The 18,739-nt window shown below is 40.3% G+C and overlaps 1 protein-coding gene across 2 annotated transcripts in view; it reads left to right on the forward strand.

Moving 5' to 3' along the window:
- SGCD (sarcoglycan delta) overlaps positions 1-18,739 on the forward strand; it is a 367,194-nt gene that overhangs the window by 193,150 nt on the left and 155,305 nt on the right. For both annotated transcript variants that reach the window (XM_054975881.1, XM_054975882.1), the window contains exon 4: positions 18,087-18,174. In XM_054975881.1, the coding sequence (XP_054831856.1) occupies positions 18,087-18,174 (88 nt within the window). The remainder of the gene's footprint in view (positions 1-18,086; positions 18,175-18,739) is intronic.

Here is an 18,739-nt window from a genome sequence, read left to right on the forward strand (position 1 = left end):
GAGTTCCACTAGGTCAGGGCCAAGACCAAAAATGCCAACTAATCCTCTTGTATTTGTAAATAATTATCATTACCTTCAAATTCTATATTTAGAATTGTAAAGGCAGTTTGGCTTTAAAATTTTAGATCTTCCTTATTGTTGCAGTGTTGCGGTTATAATCAGACTAGCTTGATACCCGTGCTTCGCTACGGTATTTAACTACTTTAAATTCAATTATAATACTTATGAATATGTAACATTTTTTGGTTTGGGTTTTTTTTGGAGTTGATTTTGTGGTATAATAGCATAGTGCCTGAGCTTCATAAAGGTGTTTGAATAAAGCAAAGCGTGTTGAGGGCATGAGATGTGGAATGTTGTGAAGCCCAATCAGCCCACATATGCAAATGACCTTGAAAGGCTGCCCTGATCAGGGAAGAGTGGCTGAGCTGGCAGTAGGCGGGGGTGCAAGCAGGCAGTCACATACAAGGAAGCTGTATCCCTTTGGGAAAACTCATTTAACCCCTTTTTATCCCCTTAGGGGGCAAATTTCTTAAAATCCTTTCTTAGTGGGTGTTTACATCATGAAAGGAATATTCTCCCCAAATTTCATGTTTCTAAGTCCAGGGGGTTGGGCTAGGCATTGACAAGTCAGTCAGGACACTTATCTTTATATATATAAATAGGTTGTGTATGGTGCCTTCACATGTGATAAAGAGTCAGGGCACAGATTTTTATCTTTATTTAGGTGATGCTGTGGCATTAGTGAATATGTTTTCTCAACAGGTACCATATTACTAAATAGGGTGTTCTAAAAAAACAAAACTTACACATAATATCCCATGATTTCTTTGTTAAAATCAATAACAAAAAGTTGAGAAAGTATTATTTTGTTTCGATTTGGTATAAGGGAAAAATATTTCTTTCAGCAGAATGTACTAAAGGTTTAAATTAGCTTTTAAAGGGACTGTGTGTCATAAAATGTAAGATTTCATGTATAGTTCAGCAAAAAGACATTGAATGTTAATTGTGCAGTGCCTCCAAGGGAGAAATAAATCTTCCTTGCTAAATTTCTTCACTCCTTAAGGGAAAGAGTTATGACAATTTAAGTGGACAGTACTCTTAAGTACTTGAAGACTTTTTTCCTTGCCGACAAATACCGTATGACTCTTTTACTAGACAAATGTAGTTATTAGAGGTGGGCACGGACTAGGAAAAACCCACAGGCCCTTGGGCTGTGGTCCATCACGTTTCATGGACCATGAACTTTTCATAGACCTGTGCTGGTTCATGAACCGGTTCGTTTGTCCAGGCCCACCTGTCAGCTGAAGCAAGGGGGGATTTAAACTTTAAAGTGCTCCCAGCACTGCTGGCAAGTAGCGCCAGGAGCGCTTTAACCACTCTTTCTCCAGCTGCCAGGCGGGCTGCTTTAACCCCCACCCCATGTCTGGATTCACAGACAATGGACCAACTGACTAGCCAGAAAGTTGTCCGTGGAAAATAGGAGTCCCATGACCCGAACTCCGAACCAGGCCAGTCTGTGTCAAATTTTGGTCCATTTTACGGTCTGTGCCCACCTCTAGTAGTTATCTCAAAACCACCAGAAGTAAAGGTCTCAGTCTGTAAACCAAGTGTTGCACACAAGGTCGGTAAGGAGGTGCTTTTCATATGCACTCAGACTCCACTATGGATGAATAATCAACCCCTTTGCTTATTTAATGTTATTTTACACTCTACCGTATTTTATGAAAACTGGAGCATAACTTCTTATAAAGGAGGTATTATTGTAGTCAAGAAACTTAAATGGTTATAGTGGTTATAAGGCTTGTGTTTCTAAATATAAATCTGCCTTTAAAAGAACCCTGGTGAAGAAGAAAAGTGAAATAAAGAATATCAAAATTAATTAGTGAAAGTAAATCTATAAATGATTTCTTACTGAATGGAAAATGTTCAGTTGACATTTACTGACAGTGACACTCATGCTGTGAAATCATTTAAAAGGGAGTAAGTTGGAACCAAACATGGAGCTAAAGTTAGCTTATAGCTGCATGTTTTATTCAAGGTACAGCTACAGTCTCAAAAAGTGACTGATATACAAATACCACCACACCTGAAAATGGGTCTTGGTCATGCCAAAGAATAGCATGTGATTCAAGGATTTGTTTGGGTGTAAAGTGACTGCAACAGGGCTCCCTTAGTAATATGAACACAGAAACATAGAGGTGGAAGGAACCCCCGCAAATTATCTAATAAAAATAATAACTGTGCACATATACTGCTCTTCTAGACAGATTAGTGCCCCACTCAAAGCAGTAAAAAAAGCCAGTGTTATTATTATCCCAAGTATAATGCAGCTGAGAAGCTGGGACTAAGTGGAGTGGTCCATCCAAGCCTTCCTTCTAAAGATCCCATCCTCACAGGTGGGGCAGGGAATCCCTTGCTCCAAGCCTCCACTCCTGCCACCACTTACTTGGCTGGGGGAGGAGGCAGGCAGGTCTAGTCCAACCGCCTGCACATTGCAGGAAATTCTCAGTTGCCTTCCCCCCTCCCACTCTTGAGTGACTGCTGCTTTATCCCCAGAGGAAGGCAAAAAACCTCCAGGATCCCTAGGCTAATCTGGCCTGGAGGAAAGTTCCCGCCTGACCCCAAAGTAGTGAACAACTTTACCCTAGACATATAAGAAAGCGCCATGAGAGCCTGGCACCAGATCATCCATTCCTGCCCTCCCTCTCACAAAATGCCTACATTTATACCAAGTCATAGAATAAGCATTGCTGTCTCATGACCATCTAGCCTACTCCTAAAAACCTTCAAAGAACAAGAACCCACCAACTCCCAAGGATCCCTGTTCCACTGTGTGACCTCTCTAACTGGCAGAAAGTTCTTTCTCATGTTTAGCCAAAAACTCTTTTGATTAGTTCTGAGACAACAGAAAGTTCTGGGACAACAGAAAGTAACTCCACTGCTCCTCTATGTGACGGCCTTTCAAATATTTGAACCTGTTTATCATATCACCTCTCAGTCATCTCCTCTCCAGGCTAAACATCCCAGCTCCTTCAACATTTCCTTTTTTTTTTTTTGAAAAATTTTTTATTGGGTTAGGATCAAATGTTTGCACATTACAGTCAATATTCCCATTTCCCAATTTCTAACCCCCTCCCTTCCCCCCCCCATTTTGTTGACTTCCAACAGTTTTCCAACCCTTTATCCCTTTTCCCTTACTCTTTATATATTCCTCTATCTAACAAATATATATTCTCCCTTTATTCTAAGCAATACTTCTTTAACTATTTTTAATACTCTGTACCCTGACTATGAGTCCCTTTTTCCATAATGGATAAACAATTTATCCCATTTTTCATTATTCCACTTTCAAATATTTCTATATATCATAAACTATGTAAACCATACATTCATATAAATCAACCAGTTTAACTTATACTCTATATGTTATTCATTCTATCTTCTTCTTTCTATTTTAGTTATATTTGTTTACATTAGTATTTCTATTCCCCTTCAATCATAAGTCTATATATGATATCAATCAATTTGACTCATATACAGCTTCAAATAAACATATTCAGTTTGGTACATTGTACGGAATCAAAAAGAAAATATTATTAGTTAATCAATCCTTATAGTTAACCCTTATGATTAATTATTTTCTATCAATATTCTATTTATTATTCTATATATATCAATCTAATATCATAACTGCTTAGAAATTCTCTTTTACCTCTTCTCCTCCCCGGTAAAGTCACCCCCCTCTACATTTTATTGTACTTCAGTAGTTCTCAAACTGCCACAGTTCTCCTCCCACCTCCCATTTCTTCTCCAAATATTGTTTCAGCTTCTCCCAGTCTGTGTTAAACTGTCCTGAGTCCAGGTTTCTCAATTTTCTTGTCATTTTGTCCATTTCTGCCATATATAGCAATTTGTGGATCCAATCTTCAATGGTTGGCACTTCTTGTATTTTCCATTTTTGCGCATACAAAAGTCTAGCTGCTGCCGTCATATAAAATATCAACGTCCTATGATGGGCTGGAATTCCCTCCATTCCCAAGTTTAGTAGCAGGAGTTCTGGGTTCTTATTAATTTGAAATTGTAAAATCTCACTCATTTCTCTTATTATTTCCCCCCAGTACTGCCTAGCTACCTCACACGTCCACCACATATGGTAGAGGGAGCCCTCATGCTTCCTGCATTTCCAGCATTTATTAGAAGTGTTCAAATTCCCTAGCGCAATCTTCTTTGGTGTCATGTACCAACGATAAATCATTTTGTAAATGTTCTCTTTAATACTAGTACATGTCGTTGTCTTCATTGTAGTCTTCCACAAGTATTCCCATGCCTCCATTGTTATTTCTTTATTGAAATTTATGGCCCATTTCACCATTTGTCCTTTAACTATTTCATCCTCAGTATACCATTTCAGCAGTGCTTGGTATACCTTAGATATTCTTTTCTTGTCCTCTTTAAGAAGGGTCTGCTCTAGTTCCGAGTTTTCTGTTCGTATACCTCCCTTTACAGAGTCCGAGTTATATAAATCTCTAATCTGTCTATACTGGAACCAATCATAATAAGGTGACAGTTCCTCCTGAGTCTTTATTCTGAGTTTAGATTCTTCAGTTCTAGTTATTTCTTTATAAGTTAAACATTGTTGCTCATTATCAACAGCTCTCGGATCTATCACCTCATATGGAACTACCCACAAAGGGGTTCCTTCTTCCAAATAGATTCTATACTTCTTCCAGATTATATATAAACTTCTCCGTATATAGTGATGCAGGAACATCGAGTTCGCCTTTACTTTATCATGCCATAAATATGCGTGCCATCCAAATATTTTTTTATATCCCTCTAGGGCTAGTAATTTCTTATTCTTTAGCGTCATCCACTCCTTCAACCACACCAAGCAAATTGCGTCATGGTAAAGTCTTAGATTGGGCAGTTGCATTCCGCCTCTTTCCTTTGCATCTTGTAAAACTTTCATTTTCACTCGAGGCTTCTTGCCTGCCCATACAAAGTCTGATATTTTCCTCTGCCATTTTTCAAATTGCTTAGAGTCACTGATGATTGGTATTGTCTGTAGCAAAAACATTACTCTTGGTAACACATTCATCTTAACTGCTGCAATCCTTCCCAACCATGACAGATTTAGTCTGTTCCATTTGATCAAATCTCTCTCTATCTGAGTCCATAGTTTTTCATAGTTGTTTTTAAATAAGTCTATATTCTTAGCAGTCAGTTCGATTCCCAAATATTTCACCTTGCTTGTTACTTCACAATCCGTTATTTCCGTTAACAATTGTTGTTTCTGCTTAGTCATATTTTTGCATAGTATCTTTGACTTCTTTTTATTAATATAAAAACCTGCCAAGTCTCCGAACTCCTTAATCTTATCTATCACTTTTGGCATGTTCTCCAATGGGTCTTCTACAATTAACATTATGTCATCCGCAAATGCTCTGACCTTGTATGAATAGTCCTTTATTTTAATTCCTCGAATTTCTTCATCTTGTCGTATTTGTATCATCAGGATCTCCAATACCAAAATGAACAGCAGTGGAGACAACGGGCAACCTTGTCTTGTTCCTTTACTTATAGTCAATTTCTTAGTCGCTTCATCATTCACCACAATTGCTGCAGTCTGGTCTCTGTAAATTTCCTTAATTGCTCTAATGAATCTTTCTCCCAATTGTAGCTTTTCCATAGTGGCAAACATAAAATCCCAGTTTAAATTATCAAACGCCTTTTCAGCATCAACAAAGAAGAAACCAACCTCTTTGTCACAACGCTTGTCATAATATTCAATAGCATTAATCACTGTCCTTAAATTGTCTCTGATTTGTCTGTCTGGCAAAAAGCCTGCTTGTTCCTCCTCAATGACTTCCGAAAGCCACCCCTTCAGTCTCTCCGCCAGTATCTTCGCAAAGATTTTATAATCATTGTTAAGTAACGATATAGGTCTGTAGTTTTTCACATTAGTCAAGTCTTGGCCCTCTTTGGGGATCAATGATATATTCGCTTCATTCCAGGTATCTGGAATCCGCTGGTCCTTTAAAACTCCATTGATCACCTCTTTTAGGAATGGTGCCAGTTCGTTGGCCATTACCTTATAAAATTTCGCTGTAAGTCCATCTGGCCCTGGCGCCTTTCCTAGATTTGCAGATTGTATTGCCTTGTTTAGTTCCTCATCTGTTACTTCACTGTTCAGTTTATTTCTCCAAGCTTCCGAAATTACTGGAAGTTTCATTTTCTCCAAATATAACGCTATTGACTCTTTATTTACCTCTTTCTTATTATACAACTTAGCGTAGAATTTGTAAAAGGCTCTACTAATGGTAGTCTGTTCCAAATACGTTTTATTATCTTCGCAAATTCTATTTATTATTTTCTTTTCCCTTCTCTTCTTCAGTTGCCATGCCAAATACTTCCCAGGTTTATTTGCACCTTCAAACACTTTCTGATTCAATCTTTTAAGATTCCACTCCAATTCCTTATTATTCATTGCTGTTAACTGTTCTTGAAGTATTTTAATTTCCTGATATAATTTCTTTTTCCCTGGTCTCTTTTTTAACTGTATTTCTTTGGCTTTTATTTTCTCCTCAATCTCTTGTCTTTTCTCCTCTTTCTTTTTTCTTGCTCTACCATTTAAGTCCATTAGTATGCCCCTTATAACTGCCTTATAAGCGTCCCAAACTTTGTCAGTTGGTACTTCTTTATTTACGTTGTATTGTATGAAGAACTTTGTCTCTCTTTTCAACATCTCCATATTCTCTCCTTCCTGTAGCAAGTCCTCATTTATTCTCCATGCTTTCCTTTTTCTCCTTTTCCCTAATTTCCACATGATTGGATTATGATCTGAGCCTACCATCGGCATTATTTCTACCTCCTTAGTCCATAACGCTAAGTCTTTTGATGCCCAGATCATATCAATTCTTGATAGTGTACAGTGCCTTGCAGAGTAAAAAGTAAATTGTCTACTTTTAGGATATTCTCTTCTCCATACATCTTCTAAAGTCTCCTGTTGTATCAAGTCAAAAAAGAGCTTTGGTAATAGTCCTCTTTTCTTTTGTGCAGTTGTTGTCTTTTTATCTAATTCCAAGTTTGTCACTCCATTGAAGTCTCCGGCAAGAATTATCTGGTCATATGAAAGATCATCTAGTTGCTTCCTCAAATCCTCAAAGAAGCTTTCCTTTGCACCGTTAGGTGCATAAACTCCGACTACCAACACTCTCTTTAAGTCCCAAGTACATTCCACTGCAATAAATCTGGCTTCCACATCTTTCATTACAAATTTTGGCTGTAGCTCCTCTTTTATGTACAACACCACTCCTCTTTTTTTCTTATTGGAGGCCGCTACAAATTCTTTGCCCAATTTTCCTGATTTTAAATATTTTACATCCTGCTTTCTGATATGGGTCTCTTGCAAACAAACAATGTCACATTTTTGTTTTAATAGCCAGTGGAAAATATTTTTTCTCTTATTCGGTGAGTTTAGTCCATTTACATTCCAAGATAAAACTTTACACTCCATACTCATAATCTTGTTGGTAAGTCTTTTTCATTGTCCCTTATAAATCGCTCCATCTCTCGCTCAGATCTGATGCGCTTTTTGGCCCCTCCAAACTCAAAGGACACACCTTCTGGTAACTCCCATCTGTACCTGATTTTCATGTCCTTCAAGATCTGAATTAGCACTTTGTATTTTTTCCGATCTGATAACACTGACCTGGGTAATTCCTTCATTATGATAATCGTCTTGCCATCAATCTCCAATGGATCTTGAAACTGTTTTGTCACAATCTTCTCTTTCATATTTCGTGTCGTAAACTGCACAATCACGTCTCTTGGTAATTTCCTCTGGGTTGCAATTCTCGAATTCACACGATATGCCACATCTAGGATAGCCACAACTTCCTCCTCCTCCTTCCCCAGGTATTCAGCTAACACCTCAGTCATCTGTTCTTGCGCTGACTTTCCTTCCACTTCTGGCAAGCCACGAAAACGTAACTGCTTCTCCATGTGTTTAGTTTCTGCAACTGACATTCTCCCCCTCATCAGTCTCATCTCTGTTTGTTGCGTGTCTGCTAAGTTCTCCATCGCGTCTTCTACTGTTTTAACTCTCTGCTGCGTTCCTTGTAGTTCACTTTGTATTGTTTCCATACCTTTTTTCACTTCTGACAGCTCCGATTTTACTGTCTGTGTAACCTCTTTAACCTCTTTAATCAGCTCCAATTTCGTGTCCTTAAGTTCTTTAATCACATCTAAAAGTTTTTTATCCAGGTTTTCTATTGCCGATTGCCACTCTTTTTTTGACATCGTGGGGCTTGCTTTGGCTCGCTCCCACGAGTCCGCTCTCTTCCTTAACTCCGTGGCGTAAAATTTAATGTCCTTTTATTTCAAATGTCCCGGTCTTCTTGCAAAAGTTAAATTTTAAAGAGTCCAAAATGTCGGGCGTCTTTTCTCTATGGTTTCTCTATGATTTTGCAATCCAAGATGGCCTACTTCCTTTTCCGCTGAAGCCGCGACCCTTCCCCTTTCAAAGATGGCGATTCCCTTCTTCCTGCCCTCCGGCAAGGGCCGCTTCTCTCCAGCAACTCTATTGTTGTTACGCACTTCCTGTCTCCCAACTTCCCACAGTAGGTCTCGCGATGGTGTCTTTTTCTCACAGCTCCATAACCGCAAGTATTCAAAACAATAGTCCAATTCCTTTAATAACTTCTTTAAACTGAGTCTCTTTTCAAATACAACTCTTGCCGAGTCTTCCCCTCTTTATCGTTAGCCTGTTGCAGTTTGAAAATCTACTTCTATTCCTCTCTGCTTTAATCAATCTGTCCCGTAACAGAAGATAGTGATCTTTACCTTCTCATTCACTTTTCTCGGGTTGTAATCGCTGTTTCGATTTTAGCTTCTCCTCTCCGTTTCTTCCCCCAATCGAAGCTTGGGTATGTAGGTCTTATGCCAGCCGAATTGGCCCCAGAACTGCCGCAGAGATTGTAGCCGACCTGTCGCAGGGTGGGACCTCAAGGATCGGGAGGGGACCCGTTGTGTAGAGCCCCCCCTTGTCCGAGATCTAGCACACCCTAGGGTCTTGAGCGTTCTTTGCCTGCTCTCCGCCTGAGAGCAGTCGGCTGCGGGCTATTTTTCCCCCGCCGGCCACTTAAAACGGCAGTCCGGTCAGCTCCGCAAATGGAGCTGCGTCAGACCTCCATGAATCCCAAACCGGAAGCCCCTCCTTCAACATTTCCTGATAGGACTTGGTCTCCAGACCCCTACCATCTTTGCTGCCATCCATTGGACACACTCCAGCTTGTCAACATTCTTTTAAAATCCAAAACTGAACATAGTACTCCAAGTGAGTTGTAACCAGAGCATACTAAATTGATACCGTCGCTTCGTGAGATCTGGATACTATACTTCTGTTGATGCAGCTCCAAATCACATTTGCATTTTTAGCTACCACATCATACTGCTAACGCATATTCAGTGTATGATCTATTAATACCCCTAGATCTTTTCACATTGGGAGGGAGACATTGCTGGTCGCTCTCACGGACGATCTTCGCAGACACCTGGATCGAGGCGGATCGGCACTGCTGATATTATTAGATCTTTCAGCTGCGTTCGATACTGTCAACCACGATCTTCTGACCCACCGCCTTGCCAATGTGGGGATACAGAGGATGGCACTACAGTGGCTTGTCTCTTTTCTCCATGGTCAGGGACATAGGGTGGCGCTGGGGGAAGAACTGCCATCCTGCCACCCACTGGTTTGTGGTGTGCCACAGGGGGCAGTGCTTTCTCTGTTATTGTTTAACATTTATATGTGTCCCCTCACCCAGTTGGTGTGAAGTTTCAGACTTGAGTGTCATCAGTATGCAGATGACACCCAGTTATACCTACTGAAGGACAGCCGGTCTGGCTCAGCCCCACATGTCCTAGAGTATGCTTTTGAGTCCATGACTGGATGGTTGAAGCAGAGTCGGCTGAAATTAAATCCCACGAAGACGGAGATCCTGTACTTGAGTTGCGGGGACGTAGATTTGGGACCCCAACCTCCTACTCTTGATGGGGCAGTGCTTACACCAACCCCAAGGGAGAAGACTCTGGGGGTGATCTTGGATGCTTCCCTGGGAAATGAGGCCCAGGTCGCTGCAGTTGCTAGGTTTTTCCATCTTCATCAGACCAGGCAGTTTGCGCCCTATTTGTCGACCCATGATTTAACTATAGTGGTCCAAACAATAGTTACCTCTAGGTTAGACTACTGTAACGTGCTCTACGCAGGGCTTCCCTTGAGTCTGATCCGGTGGTTGCAACTGGTACAAAATGCAGCGGCACGGGTCATCGCCGGAGTGCCGGGAAATGCACATATAACAATGGTATTGCGCCAGCTGCATTGGCTACCGGTGGAGTACCAAATCAGGTTCAAGATTCTGGTTTTAACCTATGAAGCCCTATGTGGACTGGGACCAGCATATATGTGGGACCGCCTCTCCCCATATGAGCCCCGGAGGATGCTTCATTCTAGTGAAAAACAGCTATTAGTGGTCCCTGGCCCCAGAGAGGCCCACTTAGGGTCGACCAGAGCTAGGGCCTTTTCGGTCCTAGCTCCAACCTGGTGGAACGCTCTATCTGATGAGACCAGGGCCCGGCAGGACTTGCTATCCTTTCGCTGGGCCTGTAAGACAGAGCTGTTCTGCCAGACATTTGGTTGACACCGGGCAGGGCCCTCTACCGGTTGAATAGAGGGGATCATCCCTCCCTATCAGGAAATAGCCACCACCCGACCTTTTTGTGATATTCTTTTAGGGACAGTTGGATGATGGATTATATGAATTGTTTCTATGCTGCTGCTTTTTGTTCTCTGTATTTTTAGCCTTTAAATGATATATTATTGTTTATTGGTTTTAAAGCTGAAATGTTAAAGTTTTTATAACGTACATGAGCCCCAGAGGACACTTTGATCCAATGCTAAACAGCTGCTACTGGCCCCTGGCCCCAGGGAGGCCCGTTGAGCATCGACCAGAGCCAGGGCCTTTTTGGTCCTGGCTTCAACCTGTTGGAACGCTCTGTCTAAAGAGATCAGGGCCCGGCCAGATTTGCTATCCTTCCACCGTGCCTGTAAGACAGAGCTGTTCCACCAGGCATATGGTTTATACTCTGGGCCTCCCTGCTGGCCACCTAGAGAAAGCTGTGTTCCTACTAAGGGATATCTACCACCTAGCCTTTGCCATATATTTCTTGAGGCGGTTGGGTGGTAGTTGCTGGTGAAATCTGCTGCCATATGTTTTTCAAAACCTGCTGCTGTATTGCTTGTTGTGTGTGTTCTTTTTTAAACATTTAAGATGTTTTATTGGTTTTAAAGATATTGTATTTTATATTATTCTATTAATTGAAATCCACCCTGAGCCTGCAGGTGCGTGGAGGGCAGAATACAAATCGAATAAAATAAATAAACTAACAAACAAACAAACAAATAAAATGTAATCTGCCCTGAGTTCACTGCTGTTGGGAGGGCGGAATATAAATCGAATATAAACAAACAAACAAACATACTACTGCCAACACAAGTCTCCCCATCTGATAATTACATGCTTTTTTCTTACCTAAAGGCAGAACTTTACATTTATCTCTGTTGAAATTCATTTTGTTAGTTTTAGCCCAAATTTAAAGCCTGTCAAGATCACCTTGCTTCTGTCTTCTACTGTATTTGCAACCCCTCCCAATTTAGTATCATCTGCATTTTTAATGAGCATCCCCTCTATCCCTTCATCCGAGTAATTTTTAAAGATGTTGTCCTGGGCCCAGGATGGATCCCTGAGGCATTCCAAATAGTGCTCCTCTCTAAGAGGATGAGGAACCATTTACTAGCACTTTTTGGGTGCAATCTGTCAAACAGTTGCAAATCCAACTAAGAGTAGTAGGATCCAAACCACATTTTACTGATTTGTGAAAAAGAATATCATGTGGAACCTTATCAAAAGCTTTACTGAAATCCATATAAACTATGCCCATAGCACTCCCCTGATCCAACAAAATAGTAACTCTCTCAAAAAATGAGGTAAGTTTAGTCTGACATGACTTGTTCTTGAGGAACCCATGCTGGCTCTTAGTAATCACAGCTGTCTCCTCAAGAACTTATGGATGATCTTTTCTAAAATCTTTCCAGGTATGAATGTCAAGGTGACAGGACAATAGTTACCTTTTCCCATTCTTAAAGATAGGAGCAACATTTACCTTCCTCACTTGTTCTCCAAGAAATCTCAAAGATTATAGACAAAGCCTCCTCAATTACATCAGTGAGTTCATTTAGTACTTGAGGATGCAATCCATCTGGCCACAAGACTTGACTTAATTTAAAGAAACTAGGTATTTATGTACCACCCCTCTGCCTTTCCTATGCTGCAACTCCCTTCCTTCAACATGTGTTCTCTTTTTGCCAGGTTGAGCCTGGTTTCCCTTGCAAGAGAAGACCTAGGAATAGTAGGAACTGATCAGATCTGCCCTCTCTTTATCACCTGTTAAAATTCCACTTTCCTCTCCTTGTAGTGGGCCTAGCACTTCCTTTTTCTTTTTCTTGCTCTGAACATAACCAAAGAACTCCTTTTTGTTTTGTTTCTGTCACTAGCCTAAGCTCATACTGAGCTTTAGCCTTTCTAACACTCTCTGTACAAGCACTGGTAATTTATTTATATTCATCCTTGGTTATATGGCCCTCCTTCCATTTCTTAAATGTTTCTTTTTAAAGTAGTTTACAGTGGAAGTACACCTGCAAATGAGGAAATGGTTCTGCCTTCTCACCCTTTCCTTCAGGACCTAAAATTATGCACTCCAGTTCACACATCCAGGTAGCTTAGCATCAGACCTTTCCAAAGCATCAATTTGGTGCAAATGGCCCCAGCTAGGTTCCCCCACACACACCCCAAACAAGTTCATCTGGGGGAAAAAAGGAAATAGGCTCTGTTCTCCTCTCCGTGAGTCCTTTGCACCAAACAAGGGTTTACAGCTATTAGGTATATGTAGTTCTAGAATTGATTATTTGCTTTGTTTTTAGATGTCATCATTAGCATTTCTTGATTGGAAAATGGCAGGCTTAACGTGACTCAGCCCTGACCTGAATAGCCCAGGCAAGCCTGATCTCATCAGCTCTTGGAAGCTAAGCAGGGTCAGCCTTGATTAGTGATTGGATGGGAGATCTCCAAGAAGGCAAGCAATGGCAAATTACCTCTGTTAGTCTCTGGCCTTGAAAACCCCAGTAGCTATAAGTCAATTATGACTTGATGACACCACTACCAAACATGACCCAAGTAAAATAAAAGCAACATTTTGGCTCAAACATACTGTCTTGGCATATTATATGCCAGAATCTGGTGGTTAATGATTTCAGGTACCCATGTTTGTTTGTTTTTTTAAGGTTTAGTAGTGCTGATGCTATACATTCTTGCTTCATCTTCATTTGTAGCTTTGAATCACAAAGAGAATTGAACTAGGAACTAGGAATGAATGTTAGCTGAAGAACTAAAAACTTACATTCTGCTCAACTAATAGCTCAGAATAAATGGTCAGGCAAAAACTAGCTTGTATTCTTCCATACACTATACCACAAAGAAGTATGCCAAGGTTTATGCTCATGCATTAATAGGTTTTCATTAAGATGTAAGAAATATTTACAAAGCACTGCTTGAGTAAAAGCACTATTCAAATGCCTCATTTATTTGATTGTGTAACAATATCCCTGCCAACCAGATAGTCCATATTGTTAGTCTTGCCATTTTTGATCACCCAGTTAAGGGGTCCTGAATTCAGTGTCAGTTTCCCATTTTGGAAACAAAGGGCAGAAGGCCTCAGGACTAGAACACAAGAACCCACGTTATATCCCTGGTATCTGCGTTAAGAAAGACCTCTTCCCAAGACCTTATTAAGTCTGTGACAGCAGAGTGATGATTGAGCTGGAGAGGCCTATGGTATGGTTCAGAATAAGGTTCAAAGAGTTTATTGTCTACAGCCATAGGCCATCACAATTCAACAAACATTGACTAATAAACAATTAAATCCATGATAACGCTTTGTCTAGGTTACTAAAATTAATTAAAACAATACAGTATGCCGAACTATCCCAGAGATAAGGCAGATCATATAGGAATATATATGACAGAAGTGGTGGTCACCTGCTTGGTTAATGAACGTTACAGAAGCACATGATACTTTTTGTTTCTGTAAACCTAATACAGAAGGATGATATTTATGTTGGACCAGGCCACTTACATTTTTGTCACAAAACTATGCCGTAAATCCACAACTTAAACAAGAATAGATTGCAGTGCAGTATATATTTCTCAATATTTCACAAGGGCATTCTAGATTACCCTAGTCAGACCTGATTCAGATATAGGTATGAACTTAAAAAGCTAAAGTATCTAGCTAGTTTTCCTTTATCAGATCATTTAACTTCTGGAAAAAGGTGCACCTCAGTAGCATTTTAGGTGTGGAGTAGACATGTCAATACCATGACAGAATCACTGCTTATTAAAAAATTAGCTAAATCAACAAAAATCATGCAATCCATCATAACTACATAGATCATTAAAGAAGAGCAATTACACGAGTCCAAGGAAGTATCTTACCCCAAAGATAAGCAGTCCACAACCAGTATCTCCTTCTAGAAAGCAGCTCCCAATCATTTCAGTATCTCATAGTTATAAGGCTTTGGCATTATCTCCTAACAATAGTTAACTGTCCAAAAGCAAGGGCCAAAGTGTGTGTGTGTGGGGGGGGGGGTGCAGGGCATACATGTGAGCACAAAAAGCATGCATGCACTCCTGGTCTCCTCCATCACTCTGGAAAATGACTTCATTTTCCAGCATGAGAGGAGCTGCAGAGCATGCTGAAGCTCAGTTCAGTAAATTGCCTGCAAACAGGTGATTTTTACTGAAGTGGGCTTCAGTACAATCCGTAGCTCCCCCATTATGCTGGAACATGACATTATTTTCCCCTCAAAAGGGGAGTGAAGGAACATGCACGTGCACCCCCCCCCCGGTGCGTTCCCTTCTCGCTGGCCAGGTGAGCGAGGTGGGGGCAACAGGTGGGGGCAGGGGGATGACAATCCTATATGAATATCTTTTGGCCCTCAATCAATACACCTATCCTTGAATCATAACTTTACATCTGGAAATTGGAAATTCCTGCCATTCTCAGATGCTCTCTACACCTGGTAGGGTTGCCAGCTCCAAGTTGGGAAATTCCTGGAGATTTGGGGGGTGAACCCTGGAGAAACCTGGAGAAACCTGGAGAAAGTGGTGTTTGGGGAGGGAAAGGACCTTGGCATGGCATAATTCCATAGAATCCACCCCCTAAAATAGCCATTTTCTCCAGGTGAACTGATCTCTGTGTCCTGGAGACCAGTTGTAATTCCAGGAGATCTCCAGCCACTACCTGGAGGCTAACAAAACAATGGCACTTCCCGTACTGTAACAGTACTGTTATACTACCTGGAGGCTGGCAACCCTAACACTTGGATTTCAACAAATAATATCCATTGATGTGGATTTGAGAGCATCTGATCTACACAAGGCTTTACAATTGTGTTATTCCTTTGTTTCATGCCCCTTTCCAAGGTTGGTCTCTTTTGGGCCTCTAGGCTCCTTCCTTGCATGTCTAGCTATGGGACCAGGCTAGCCCTGTTTCTATGTGCAGAGACATCGTCCCTTACCACATGTCCTTAAAGGGACAGCCCACTCACCAAATGCTGGAGGCTTTCCCCCTTGACTCCAGACACCTCTGTTTTCAAAACAGTTTCAGGCTGTTTGACTTCCATTTTTGGCACCTTTTCTGGGAGCACACTTTCCTGGGGTCCCAGACAAGGTGCCAAAAAAATGGAAGCCAAACAGCCTGCAACCATTTTGAAAATGGAGATGTCTAGAATCAAGGGGAAAAGCCACCCATGTTCAGTGAGTGGGGTGTCCCTTTAAGGACATATGGAGGGCCATCATCTATGACCTTCTTGGTTGAATCCAGAAACTATTCCCTTTTTTCTGGCTATATCCATGACAAGGGGAAGTTGAAAAATTGACTTAAGCATCTTCTTTATTATAAATGGTTCTTGACTAGTATAAAATGTAACAGCATTCATACTCAGAAATTCTAAAACTATAGATTTTTAACTTCTAAATTAATAAATATAATACAAAAATGTATTTTATATTTTAACATTTGTTCTGGTAAAATTAGTATACCTTCATTAACAGATAAATTTTGCAAGCTGCCATGAAAAACTTTGTACTACATTGGGTTTTCATCAATTAACATTCTGTTATACACTGATTCCAAACGGCCAGGGCACCTCTTAAGTAAGGGGAAGACAAATTTAGTACGAATTTCTTGATAGAAGGGACAATGAAATAAAACATGTTCTGTGGTTTCAATCTCCCCATTACTACAAGGGCATAACCTATTTTCCATCCAAAACTTTTTATATTACCCCTCTAAAACTGCAGAGGGGAGGGCTTGGTTTCTTGCAAGTGAAAATGCCCTCCAATGACTGGGTATCTCTAAACGAGAGAGATAGGTGGCTGGAGAGACTACATATCTAGAACTGTCTGCAGCCAAAAAAGTTGGTGACCTCTCTAGATCTGTCTGCTACTCAATATCCAACATCCTTTGCTTCAGAGTTTGTTTTGCCTGTTCCTACCCCAACTCCAGAACAGAATGAGGAGAGAAACCCAAACTCTCCAACTTATTTTTGACTGTCTTTAACCATGCAGACTCATAGCTATCATCAAGGATCAAAGGAGATAAGCCCTGGGGATTTAAATTTAACCAGAGATTGAATGAGGCAAGGCACAAGGCCTAAGCATTGAAAAATCAAAATAGGATGAGTAATATTGGTTTAACTTGTACATTCACATTTTTTTTGTTTGTCAGTTTATGACACAATAAATCTTTTGTATAGTATGATATCAGAATGAAATCTGATACATGTGTTCAGGCCACAGTGCTATGCTTCAAGTCTGAATACTACTCCAGCCCTACTTCTGTTTTCTGATGGGAAGGAACATGCATCTAAAACATACTATAATATATGTATTCCCCCAAACACTTTAATATTTGCCTGGGAGACAGGAATAAAAATACAAACTGGTGTGCACATTCTCAATAAATTATAATTTCACATTTCAAAGCTCGATTTCTGCATCCATTTTCTGGAAAGCTGGGAGTGAGACTTTTGTATATCTTTTCTTACTAAGCAGTAGAAAAGAGCAAGAGTCCAGTAGCATCTACAACAGTAACAAAATTTGTGGTAGGGTATGAGTTTTCATGAGTCACAGCTCACTTCTTCAGATACCATCGTGATCTTTTCTTACTAAATTTGATTTCTTTGTGGAAATCAATTACAAAAGTTCCACAAAGCTTTAAAATAGATCCTCTTTCTTTACAACTATCAGTGTTATACATGGTGTGTTTAGTTTTGGTCCTTAAAAATGCAACAAAATTACAGTACCTCCTATGTTATTCTGAGAGTTGTCCATTCTTGCTTAGCAAAGTAGAGGATGTGATCAGCCAGATCATCTATGCAAAAAAGTTCAAACAAGCATGTGATGGTATCAAATGAAACTAAAATATTCACCAATACTGATGGCATCATTTAACTATTCCTTGACACAAATCCACATTTTTACAATAGGAGAATCTATTTGTGGCAGCATACATTGCCTACTGATACTTTCCCATAAATGTTCTGCATCCAGTTTTTGATCAATTCATCGTCAGTTGGTCAGTAACTAATTAATACATTCTGGTTCAGCAGTATCCCCCAGATTGCAATTCACTACTCACTGGATTACATCAGTCCTTCAGAAATAAATTTTTAACTATGTTTGCAAATCCATTCCACCACGTAAAAATCACATGGAACTGTTCATATCAAAATACAAAGTTCACACATGGTCAGGCTGATTTCTGATGTTTCAGACAAAGACACACAATTGCTTAAATAGACACATGGAAGTGCACACATGTCCTACAAGTTTGTGTAAAGAGCACAGCACATTTTCTAGTAGGAAGCAGTATGCCCATCTCATTCATTTTCTCTTGTGCTCTTATTGTAGGGCAACCCTCTGTACTTCCAATCTGCACGGAATGTTACAGTGAACATTCTCAATGAGAAGAGTAAAGTTCTTACACGTCTTGTAACAGGTAAGGTGAAGGAAGTGCTCGAGGAAGGAATAAAGAAGACAAAAAGGGGCACTATGGTGGGGTATTTATGCAATCGTTAGCTCATGGGATAATCATCACGACCTACTTAGCACAATATAAGTTGTGACCTAGCATGGCACTGTAGGGATAAAAAAATTAAAACATTAGAGCTGAACTGAAGAAGCAGATGGCTGTATATTTCTAATAAGGAAGAAGAAAATTATTTTTCTTTGAAAGAAGAGTCTGGGACAAAAGGTCACTTATACAAGTACGAGGTCAGGAAGAGAATAGTTGTTCTGGTGTTTTGTTTGAAACAACACAAGCCTGGACACTTGAAGTTTGTCTGTGACAACCATATTCTACTGATTGGTATTCACACGGCATAAAAATACTTTGCCTTTTAAAGATTTCCAAAACTCCTTTAAAAAAGAAAAGAAAATCTGTTATGCTCTTAAGTAGCGTTTATGTTCATAAAATGCTGCCCTTCTTGTTTGACAGGGAAATGGAGGCTTCTGAAAGCCCCAGCAGACATGTTGCCTTTGAGTGTATGCCTGATTTTGCAACA

The sequence above is a fragment of the Eublepharis macularius genome, chromosome 4 (assembly GCF_028583425.1).
Source record: "Eublepharis macularius isolate TG4126 chromosome 4, MPM_Emac_v1.0, whole genome shotgun sequence".
In the NCBI taxonomy this organism is placed as follows: Eukaryota; Metazoa; Chordata; class Lepidosauria; order Squamata; family Eublepharidae; genus Eublepharis; species Eublepharis macularius.